This window comes from Hypanus sabinus, chromosome 16 (assembly GCF_030144855.1).
Source record: "Hypanus sabinus isolate sHypSab1 chromosome 16, sHypSab1.hap1, whole genome shotgun sequence".
Classification (NCBI taxonomy): domain Eukaryota; kingdom Metazoa; phylum Chordata; class Chondrichthyes; order Myliobatiformes; family Dasyatidae; genus Hypanus; species Hypanus sabinus.
In genome coordinates this window covers 6,062,322-6,074,835 of record NC_082721.1, presented here as the reverse complement: position 1 = coordinate 6,074,835, position 12,514 = coordinate 6,062,322, and the positions used below count along the sequence as shown (strand labels likewise).

At 36.4% G+C, this 12,514-nt stretch overlaps 1 protein-coding gene across 1 annotated transcript in view; it reads right to left on the bottom strand.

Annotated features, from left to right (window-relative positions):
* unc13a (unc-13 homolog A (C. elegans)) overlaps positions 1-12,514 on the bottom strand; it is a 299,553-nt gene that overhangs the window by 216,290 nt on the left and 70,749 nt on the right. Inside the window, exons 3-4 of the mRNA XM_059992392.1 lie at positions 4,531-4,630; positions 316-433 (exon numbers count right to left, since the gene is read on the bottom strand). Of these exons, the coding sequence (XP_059848375.1) occupies positions 316-433; positions 4,531-4,630 (218 nt within the window). The remainder of the gene's footprint in view (positions 1-315; positions 434-4,530; positions 4,631-12,514) is intronic.

The window sequence follows — 12,514 nt, the reverse complement described above, 5'->3', positions numbered from 1 at the left end:
GATGATTGCAATATGTCACCTGGACAAATCTCCTGGAAACAACGGCTCTGACAAATAATAAAGACAAAGTACACTGCAGATGCTGTGGTCAAATCAAGATGTACAAAAAAGCTGGATGAACTCAGCAGGTCTGGCAGCATCCATTAAAAGGTGCTCTGACAAATGGTCTTTTACCAGTAGTATTTGTTCAGCTTTTCTTTTTACAGATACTGCCTAACCCATTTCTTCAACATTTTCAATTTTCATTTCCAGCACCTGTAGCTTTATTGGTTTTTATTTTCAGAAAACAATTAAATATTATTACAAGTGGTTTACCTCATTTGATTGCCGTATACTCCTTAAAGGGATCCACACTGTGCCAACCATTGTGTCCCAGATCAATCCTTTATTCCACACTTCAACAGTCAAGCCTAGGTCTAAACGGTTGATTTCACTATAAAGGAAATAATTTTATTATGTAGTAATAATTAAGAATTATCTCTATGAAAATATAGATACACTGAAAGGATATGATTAATAGTCCACTTGAATTATTATGATAAACAATCTATAAAATTCAGTCCATTATGGTCAGTGGAAATGAATAAGCACGTACCTGTATTGCACACACCTGATTTATTCCATGATTCAGTATCATTCATACTGCAGCAACTCCCTATTTCTCCCAGACATACGAAGCCATTTCTCCAAATTAAAAACAATTGTTTTATAGACATTACAGCACAGGTCCTTCAGCTGTAGTACTGACCTATTAACCTTCTCTAACATCAATCCAACTCTTCCCTCATACATTGCCTTCTATTTTTCTAATCCAAGAGTTTCTTAAATGTCCCTAATGTATCTGTATTTACAATCATCACTGGACCATCCTTGTACCCACACTATACAAAACTTGCCTCAGATATTCCCCTCAATACTTTCCTCTAATTATGCTCAAACCAAAATCCTTACTTGCAGAGACCTTATGACAACTTAAGAACACAAAGAAACACGAGTACTCTAGATGTCAATCACAAAATAGTCTATTGACCCAAGTTAATGGACACTTGCCCATAACTAAGTGCTGAGAGCTAGACTCCCTGTAGTAAACAGTCTTAAGTGCAGCTTTAGGGCTGTCTCAGACCAGTCAGCTGCTTAATTCAACCTTCACCCCCACCCTCAAAAAATGCCAGCTCTCATAGGCTACCAAAAAGATGTCTGAGAGCAGAAATACTGAATACTTGTGAAGATCTCTGACATAAACAGGAAGGTAGGCCCTATTACTTCAAACCTATTCCAAATATGGAAGATCATGGTGGATAATTTTTTTTAAACCTTGCCATTCTGCAGCAGCAATTCCTCTGATTGATTGGTACAGCTGTGTCTAGGCATTGACTCAGTGAGCAAGCTGCTCAGGCTTCAAGGAAACTGTACAGAATATTGCACTGCCCCAAGGGAGGCAGCTGGTCAACGCCAGACAGTGAAGTTGGGCGGTGCATCACCAGCAGTGTTTTGGAATTGGTGGTGAGGAGGGAGCATGCTGCAATATACCTAGGCAAGTCCTGGGAGGTTGGAAGCTATGGAACTATTGGTTCCAGAATTGGAAGAGGGACTAGGTAAATGCACGACCGTATACATGGTTAATTCAGTGCCAGTGCTGAGATCAGGACAAAGTGTTTCTCTATTTTTCTCCCGATGCAATAGTGTCTACATTTTAAAGTGCTGTTTTAACTGTGTCATATTTTGAGCTGCATGAAAGGCACCAAAGCTCTGTTTTTGCAAAAAGCCAAATTTGCACTTATCTAGTGTTCCTCAACACTGCCAGCCTTCAGCACCATGAATTCCGATATCATCTGTATGTCTTCCCTGTGGAATGTGTACGTTTTCTCCAGGTGCTCCAGTTTCTTCCACAGTCCAAAGACATACAGGTTAGTAGGTTAATTAGTCATTGTAAATTGTCCAGTGATTAGGCTAGGGGGTTAAATCAGGTGTTACTGAGCTGCACAGCTCGAAGTGCTGATTCTGTGCTGTATTTCAATAGTAATAATAATAATAAAAATAGAGTAAGCACATAGAGTTCCTCAAAATAAAGGCATGAGCAGGATGTTAACTATTAAGTTTTTTGACAATGCCCACATTATTAAGTGTTCATGTAGTAAATACGCCATTCCTGTGAATGGAAACTGTTTTTCCAAATGGTGCCTACAAATACTGGCAAGTCCAACATTTTCTGACTCTCAAAAACCCTCCAGATTTATGTAGCTGAGTTGCTGCTGTTTTACAAGAGAAGGGGGAAGATTCTGTGGGGTGGCTGCTCTGCTGCACTGTCAACTACAATCTGTGGCATGGATCAGAGGTGAATTACCGGGCACTAATCTATCATTGGAGCAAGCAACAGGTCTGTATCATTTCTGTCGCCTAAAATGACTGAACCACATTTCCCAACTCCCTGATCATGTGTTCATTTCTGCAGAATATACAGGGGCTAACACCCCTCAAATTCCTGAAAGGATGGAGCAGCCCTCCTCCCTGATCTCAGAGTGCTGACAACATCATCCCAACAACTGCAGTTTAATTCTAAACTGAATTTTAAAAGGTATAACTGGTATCTTGCTTAACGCTACAAAAAACACTTTGTACACTTTCTTCAGGAAATCCTTCGTTGCGCAAATGAGTTTAGTCATTGTCACATTTCTGTTCTTAAATTTAACATAATCCTTTATAAATCATTAACATATCAATAGCCAGATTAGAAAGCTGCAAGGGTGTCATTTGAAATCATGCCTTGACAACAAACGGAATCATGGAAAGCACTAAAGCTAATTCCCCAGCGATTTTTAATGGACTGCATTTTGAATAAGCATAAATCTCAATTCTTTTCCCTACATGAAAACACAGACTAACATATATACCAGTTTGTATATCTGTATCAAAAATAGTAAGTACACATACTTTAGAATTAAATGAACACACTGCACAGAACCAAAAACATCTGTAAGCTTAAATTAAAACAACGTTGGCACTTTGCCAAACAGATAAACATTTCCAGCTCCCAGGCTCTGGAGATAGAACCTGATAGGTTAAACATATTAAGAAAATGTCACCATTTAATACCACTCATGGTAAGAATAGATCACTAATTTTCATAAAGATAATCTGGATATCCAGCTTATATTGCACCTGTATGGCATTTGTATGCATTTCTGAAGAAACAACCTACACTGACACATGCTAGGATAACTTCTTAAGTTAGTTATCTTCTTTGTTATGGCGGATGACAAGAAGTGTGTGTGTTCATCAATAGCAAGTTGCAAGTTTTGATGTACGAAATCTCATCTAAAGTTTATGGCCACAAAATAATATGGTCAAAATTATTTCAGCGTAATTTCAAGCACCGATAGTACAGTCAATTTATAGTTATATGTTGGGAAATGAAATACAATTCTGATTCTCTTGTAAATATCAATTACATGAAACCTCAAAGGAACATTTGGCTTTTGACAACAAAGTGTTAATAATTACAACTCACTAATGCACAAAATTATTAGCTTTAACAATTGACCCAAATTAAATTACATTTTCATTCAAAATTATGAACTTTGCCCCAAAGTTTCACAATGGCTTAACTGGAGTACAGTCAGCCCTCCTTATCTGTGGGGGATTGGTTCCGGGACCCCCTGCAGATACCAAAAAACACAGATGCTCAAGTCGATGGACTTTAGGACCTGGCGGAGCTCCAGAGCTTACTTAACCTGTCTCAGTGTGATGGACTTTGCGGGTGGTGGGTCCCAAGCTCCGCCGCGTACTAGTGTTTCTGTCCCATTGACAGAAAGCAATCACGATTGAAAATAAAGTGGAAGTAATAAAGCAATTGGAAAGAGGTGAAATGCTATCAGTCACTAGAAAAGCATTGGGCTACAGTCGGTCAATGATCGGAACAATTTTAAAGGATAAAGTGAGACTAATAGAGTATGTGAAGGCCCTGCCCCAAAGAAAGCTATAATTATTACCAAGCAACACAGTGGTTTAATTATTGAAATACATCTGTTTCTTAAGTGTTTTATATGCATAGAAAGGTTAAATATATACTACATACCAAGACAAGCATTTGACTAACTGACGCTAAATAATACCAAATATACCTGTTCTGGCTTACAGAACTTCCGTTTTTTTCTCTCGATTCCCGATCCTAGGTAACCTATCCACATCCTCCCATATACTTTAAATCATCTCTAGATTACATGATACCTAATACAATGTAAATGCTATGTAAATAGTTGTTATACTGGAGAGAGAAATTACAGGTTTTCCCGATCTGAAATTGGTTGAATTCACGCATGTGGAACCCGCAGACAAGGAGGGCCGACTGTACAAAACATGCTTATCCCTACAAATTTAATCACCAATTTTTTATCATCATAAAAAAAATTCTTACTTCAGCAAAACTGTCATTTATATTCCCATTATATGGCATTGTACTGTATACTGGAACTTACCATCACTGACAACCCAACGGTAATGTTATGTTACACTTTCACATGCAAAACTTACAACATAAAATCTTGCTCCCAGCATGGTTGATTCCCTCGTACTGCTATGGTCGTACTCTTCACATTTTGAACTTTTAAAGTCACATACGTATTATATCTTTCTGTAAAGAGAATACACAATTGCAGTGATCATAAGCAAGTTGAAAAGAATGGGCACAGGTTATAGACAAATGGCTATTCTCTATACAAAGGTGATATGACATGAAGGAACATAATATTCCAAAAGGGCAAGAAAAGAAACTTGAAGATAATTGCACTACATTTCAATAATATTAATGGAAAAATTAGTTTTAAAAAAAAGCAATATTGATATTAAATGAATCAGCAATCAAAACAAAGTTACAATGAATAATATAGGACTACCTTGCTTCTAAATACATGTGACCCAAAATAACTAAGTTCACTAATTTTCCCCCTACACTGTTATTTGAAAATATTATACAACTATTTAATTAGCAAATGAATTCCATTAAACAAAACAAAATGAGTGAAGGCCAAACCACTGTCAATTAATGAGGCAATGTCTGCAGATTTTAAAGGGGCATTTAACCATCCATTCAATTATGGGTAGAAATAGCTTGGACAGAATAAATTAGTAGTGGATAATCAGATTTCAGCTTCACCTGGCTGCAAATGGAGAGATCTGTACGTGCTTGGGGGGGGGGGGGCGCGGGCAGAAAATACTTTGAGGGTAGTTTCTGTTTCTTGCATTTGAATACTTCTGTCAAATAGGCTCCAAGCATGAATGCCTCATTGAAAGTCCCCACCACCTCCAAATTAAAGATATTTTATATAAATATCAATACAATAGTTAGTGAAAAAAGAAAAGTTGTTTGAATGATTAAGTAGATTCATTTTAACTGTTTATAATTATTAATAAAAATCAAATTCACTTTGTCTTTAAACTACATCTCCAATGAATGTGAAAAATGTTACAAAATCATAACTTATCAAATTATTCAGTAACCATAACAGAATCACACAAGTTGGTCATAGCCACTTGCAATAACCATAGCCATAGCATAACCAATCCAGTTGCAATTTCAATAATTCATTTACACTAATTCTGCACAATCGTCAAAATTTTTCAGAGATGGTCCTTCTGTGAATAAATAAAAAGTAGAAAGTATTTTCTTCCAGTTGTTTAGGATATGCTTCAACAATGGTCCACAGGAAGATTGAAATTATTGACATTTCAGTAACTCTGAGAATATTACAGCAGAATTAATTTGCCAATTTTTTCATGCCATTTTTCACCCTGCGAGCATTGATAGCCTTCCTTTTGCATATGAAGACTCCAATCCAGGTGCCATGTGCAAACTTGCTGTTTACCATGCTAGCACTTAAAATTAATATAGATGATAAACAATGGACCCAGTGCCAATCTCTACAGCACATCACAGGCTTCCAATCAGAGACACATTCATTTACTACCACACTTGTCTTCTACCACTAAGCCAATACTGAATCCAATTTACTACTTAATCCAAACTGCAGGTGCTATCTGTGCAGAATTTACAAATTATCAAATTTACTGTGGTTTCCACCATATGCTTCAGTTTCTTCCCATTCCTCAAGGTGTACTGGTAGGCTAACTAGTCACCTCTTAGTGACAAAGTGAATCTAATCGGAAATTTATGGGCACGAGAGGATACGAGTTTCAGGGGCAGGGCCACCTGAAGATAAAGGTGGACGGAGGGGTGGATAGATAGATAAATATACTAATGGAATTCCTTTAGTAGGAGCCAGCATGGACCTGATGGCCTGTGTTGTCATGAGTAAAATCTACCACTTAACTATATTTTCACCTCTTTATAGCATCAGTAAACTATAATTCATTATGTTAGGTGTTTCCACCTGTCACTATATTGATTGAAAAAGAGGCCCCATTGCTAGCTGTCAAAACATTACTTACAACTGCTAACCTGAAAATTTTGGATGGCAGAGTGGAAATAGACGTGCAAGAAGCCTCTTCCCTATGCTAGTCTACAGGTCACCTGGTGTAGCACCTGCTTGTGCCCCCCCCCCCCCCCCACAACCCTGGCTCATGGTCATGTGAAGCCATGGGAGCAGCTGGTACATATTACAAGTCTTGGTTATGCAACTACTGACACCAGGCAGACAATCTCTGTAGAGTATTTATAATGGCTAGGGTCACCAATCTTGTAAAGACACTGCCCAGAAGGCGGCAATAACAAGCCACTTATGTAGAAAAATTTGCCAAGAACAATCGTAGTCATGGAAAGACCACATTTGCCTACGTCATACAACATGGCACAGAACAAACAAATGAACCTGAAGATGACTATCTTATCCCCAATCTGTCAACCACCTCTCCATCCAAGGTAAATTGCCTTTAATGCCAAGAGCCCTTAACTAGTCCATTAACTTTACATAGCAGCTTTCAGGAATGCCTTTTAAGAATAAGTAAATTACATCAACTAAGTCCTCTTTGTCCTTCATATTATATTTCTGAATCAATTGGGGCAAGGCATCAAGGAAAATCCCCATGATTTTCTCTATGACAGACAGCTAGGTACTCCTTGTATCCCATCAATATTTTCTATTTGAATGAGAGAGCTACCCATTCTTCTAAACTCAGTGGTACAAGCCTACTTCTCATCATCTTTTCCAATTAGACAACACCCAGCTGCAATCCCTGGAATCAACAAACATGCACTTGGATTTGGCTTTTTGGTGTTGGCATCAAACAAAACATGGGTCTCCTTTCTTTCATCTCTCCCTGCATTTTCTGTACAAACCTCCCCCACCACCAGAACAAAATTTTCCAACAATGAAAATGTATATACCTAGAGCCTTCCAGGAAGATAGAATTCATCAGCCATGGTTGCTAGCTCATCTAGGAGAAGGTAAAAACTGATCTCAAACCGTTGTCTTGTGGATATATCTATAGTGAAGGTTTTAGAGGTAAACACAGAAAAATTCCAGAGCTGGAGTTCCTAAGGCAGTTTTAAATTGAATTCAACATTGTCTGGCAATTCCTATGACGCCACTGGTGCCAAAGTATATTGGTTTCTGTCATTCCTTTGGATTCTTCAGCTGCGTGGAGAGGGTGAGCCTGCTACATGGGCAACAGTTTGTTCTCCATATCATACTGTCCTGCCTTGTTTATCACATAGACAGCTCGGATGCAGCATCTACAGTCAACCCCAACCAGAGGGTCACTGAGATACTGGAAATGAAGACCATTTCCTGTACCTCACAATGATGAAACGGCTCTTCAGGCCAACATTTCCAGATCAGTAAAACTTATTATACTCAGTCAGCTCCTTTGGAGAGCCCAACTCATTTGCGTGCCTGACACCAGACTCCTGAATTAGAAACTCTACTGCAAACTGCCATGGGAAGAAATTACCATTTGAATAAGGGAATAATATAATTTTACTCTCAAGAATCCCTGGCCAACAAGAAGCACCTATCATGATACCAAGAGTCTCACATCTATACACTTGTAGTATAAGCTAAAATTAAATGGCAGATGGAGCACACCACCTCACAATCCTCCCATCTGCCATCCTATTTGTGGTGGTATCTACAGATATTGGCTGCCACTAAGGTTGTGACTGCAGAACACATTCAAGTGGAAGCAGATCCTCCTTCTGCCCATCTCCGAATGTACCTTACCCATATTTGAAACACTTTTTTTCCTTGTGGTAACCCACTGTTTTGTTAGCTTTCCTTGAAAAATTTTAGTTCCATTTCATGTGAGCTTGGATCCACTCATAATACTGAGTGGGACATTGCTTCAATTATTGGAACTTTGGATTGTTGTCTTTTTCCCCCCCCCCATAGCTAAACCTAATCTTGTAGTTTAGATTTAAACTCAAGCTTGAGGGCAGGGCCAGGGGAAAATCAGCTACTATTGACTGGTGGAGCAGATTTGATGGGCTGAATGGTCCAATTCTGCTCCTATATTTAACACTATCCTGGATGTTTCTACATTAAGTATGCTCAGCTCACCAAGCCTCAGAATGAGATCAAGCAATAGTTCCTTTTTCTTTCTTTTTATATCTTTTTATTAATTTTAAACAAACATAAGAGAAACATAGATACAGTTTGAGAATACATAATTAATAGGTTAAAGTATAAATACAAATAGATGATAATCCATATATAATAACCTCCCAAACTCAGTGATTATGAAAAAAGGAGTAAATAAGAAAAAAAAACACCTAACCAACATGGGCCATTGCATTATGTCAAATATACACAGCAGCGTCAATAACTCCGCACCTCCATCCAAATAATTAAGGATAATAAAAGTAAGGTTTAGGAAAAGTCAGTTTACCTCATATGAAAATGTTGAATAAATGGTCTCCAAGTTTCTTCAAATTTAATTGGAGGGTCAAAAATAACACTTGTAATTTTTTCTAAACTCAAATAAGAAATAGTTTGAGAAAACCACTGAAATATGGTTGGAGGATTAATTTCTTTCCGATTAAATACGATAGATCTTCTAGCCATTAATGTAACAAATGCAATCATCCGCCGAGCTGAGGGGGATAAGCAACTATTATCCACCATTGGTAAACCAAAAATTGCAGTAATAGGATGCAGGTGCAATTTAATATTAAGAACTTTTGAAATAATACCAAAAATATCCTTCCAATAATTTTGCAAGCAGGGGCAAGACCAAAACATGTGGGTCAATGGAGCAACTTCAGAATGACATCTGTCACAGGTTGGATTAACATAAGAATAAAATCGAGCAAGTTTATCCTTAGACATATGAGCCCTATGTACAACCTTAAATTGTATTAAAGCACGTTTAGCACAAATAGAAGAAGAATTGACTAATTGTAAAATTTTCTCCCACTGCTCAGTGGGTATAAAGACAGTGAAGTTCTTTTTCCCATTCCATCTTAATTTTTCCTGATACTTCTGGCTGTATTTTCATGATCATATTATAAATGATGGCTACTAAACCCTTCTGGCAAGGATTCAGAGCTAAATTGTTTTCCGTAGTGTCCACTGGACGTAATTTTGGAAAAAAACTGTAACATGTTATTCAAGAAATTTCTAACTTGCAAGTATCTAAAAAAATGAGTTTTAGGCAAATTATATTTATTAGATAGCTGTTCAAAGGACATAAAACTATTGTCTAAAAAAAGATCACAAAAACATGTTATACCTTTTGTTTTCCATAATACAAAGGCGTGATCCATAAAAGAGGGCCGAAAAAAGTTAGATATAATAGGGCTTGATAAGATAAACTTATTCAAGCCAAAGAATTTATGAAATTGAAACCATATTCGTAATGTATGTTTAACTATAGGATTGGTTATTTGTTTATTCAATTTAGATAAAGCAAAAGGAAGTGAAAATCCTAAAATAGAAAACAATGAGAAGTCTTGTACAGATTTACATTCCAAATTTACCCATTGTGGGCAAGATACTATAATCAATTCTTGTGTCCAAAATATTAAATATCAAATATTAACTGCCCAATAGTAAAATCTCAAGTTCGGCAAAGCCAAACCAGCCTCCTTCTTAGGCTTCTGTAAGTATTTTTTACTTAATCTAGGATTTTTATTCTGCCACACATATGAGGATATTTTGGAGTCAATAATATCAAAAAAAGATTTAGGAATAAAAATTGGTAATGCTTGGAATAAATATAAAAATTTGGGTAATACTGTCATCTTAATAGCATTAATTCAACCAACCAATGACAAAGATAATGGGGACCACCTGGTGACAAGTTGCTTGATTTGGTCAATTAAAAGGTAAAAAGTTAACTTTAAATAAATCCTTATGTTAAATAAATCCTTATAGCTCCTTCCATACTGGACCAGAAATAAAACAGACAGGTGTTTGTTATTAGGAATATTTCTACAAAATATTCCTATTGAACTATCCTGGTAAATTAAGAGATGAAGGAATTCAGTCTTAAACATTAGATGCTCTTTCCAGAGAAAAAGATGGATGAAAGGAGTTTTCAGCAAGACATTACAGATGAACTAAGTGGGGAAGTACAGTATTTCCCATAAAACAGATTGAGCAAAAAGGGCAATGTGGGGAATATCTTATTTTGATTTTATGAATATTAAATGGTTAAATTGCCCAACCAAAATAAAAATGAGCAACATAAAAAAATAATTTTCTCCCTGTGTAAATTCAGATCTAAAAGTTGTTAAAAATCAATATTCAGAAAATGGATGCTCTCTAGTAAGACTCAACATCCAGTATCTGTTGTTCATTCCTGGATACGCTTTGGAAAACGTTGTCAAGACTTATTGAACCTTTGCTGTCGAATATGTTGAAGTTGCTCAATTGTTGTAATGGTGGCACTGACAACATTTTGACATAGTGATGAGGAACAGTGATACATGTTCAAATTAATATGGTGTGTTACACAAAACATCTGTGCCTCAGATGTTGTCTTTCCATCTTTTTAAGGAGTGGCATCCCTGGATTGGTAAAGTACAGTGCAAGCAGCACTAATAGAGCTAACATTAACCCAGGATAAAGATCACAATGGTATTTAAAAGTTCCAGAATGAAGCCATAGGTTAGAGGGTAAAATAGTTTGTTAGGAAAAGGTCAAATGATCTCCAAGAATGACAAAGATGTAGTGCTAAGAAAATGCCTGCTTCTATAACTGATTGCTTCTTTGAGAAAATCATGAAGTATACATCTATCTTACTTAACCAGCATTAGACCAACACAAATTCAATCTTATATTTAACGTATGAACAATAATATATTGGCTCATTATTAAACAGTTGACTTAGAAATTCACAGTGGAATATATATCATACTGCAAAATATCTTCCAGCCTGTCATCATTTGCTTATTCACATCCATGGTGTTCATATTTTGTTTTTTTTTTAAATGGATATTTACAAGGTTTAAAGAATAGAGATAAATGCATCATCAGCACTAATGTTATCTGCACTGTACATCAATGTCAACTGATTTTACAATCTCCTTTTGATGAACAAAGACAAAAAAATTTGACTAGAATCAAAATAATAAATTTAGTTAATAAGCTATCAAAACCAAGAATACAAACAGAAAGAGCAGCAAATCAATGACTGCGATAGTGCCTGTGCTCACTGAACTACTTTGCCTCCTATTCTACCTTGATTTTAAAAATATCATGTACTTGCCCCCCCCCCCCAATCTCATAAATAGATATCCTTACAGTAGAATTGGTTTCATTCACCAAGTCTTTACTCAAGGAACTTCACCCAAGACTTTAGACTACTTTTATTCTCCAAAATCCCAGCTACAAATAGATCCTTCCTCCTGACCTCCCTTCATGATCCATCACTGACAATGTAACACACTTCCATTCCCCTTACTCACTCTAACCTATCCCACTTATGAGCCTGCAGCATTTCCAATCACTGAAGTTCAACCCTGATATTATCTTTCTTTCTTTCTTTCTCAATCTTTTTATTATTATTGATGTGGACAAAATACAAATGATACATTAATAAAAAAATTACAAACATACAAATTCCATTACAGATGAAAAAAGACAAACAATAGTTACGGTATAAATGGGTTTACCAAGACATAAACCATACAGTATATGTATGAACATGGTAAGTCTAGATATTTTATAATATATGATATAAAAAAACAGGGAAAAGAAAAAATATATATATAATGCAAAATTAACTAATCTACTAATCTAATGACTAATAAAGAAGAAAAAAGAAGCAAAGAAAAAAAAGAAACATTGGGAGAAAAAAAAGGGCTGTTTATAATATCTCACAAGAATAAATAATCATCAATGCCGTCACTTCCGGTCCTCTCAACATACATAAGCTAAAAACTGGAAAGTCAAATGAACTTGGAACGGGGTCATATTACATCATATGAAATGATATTGTCAATAAACCTTCAAAGGTGGTGGTGCTGCAGCCTGCCCACTGAACATGGACCTCATTCATTGACACAACTCTAATTTCTTTGAGAGATATTCGCTACACAGCTTCAAGCCTTAGTCCACCA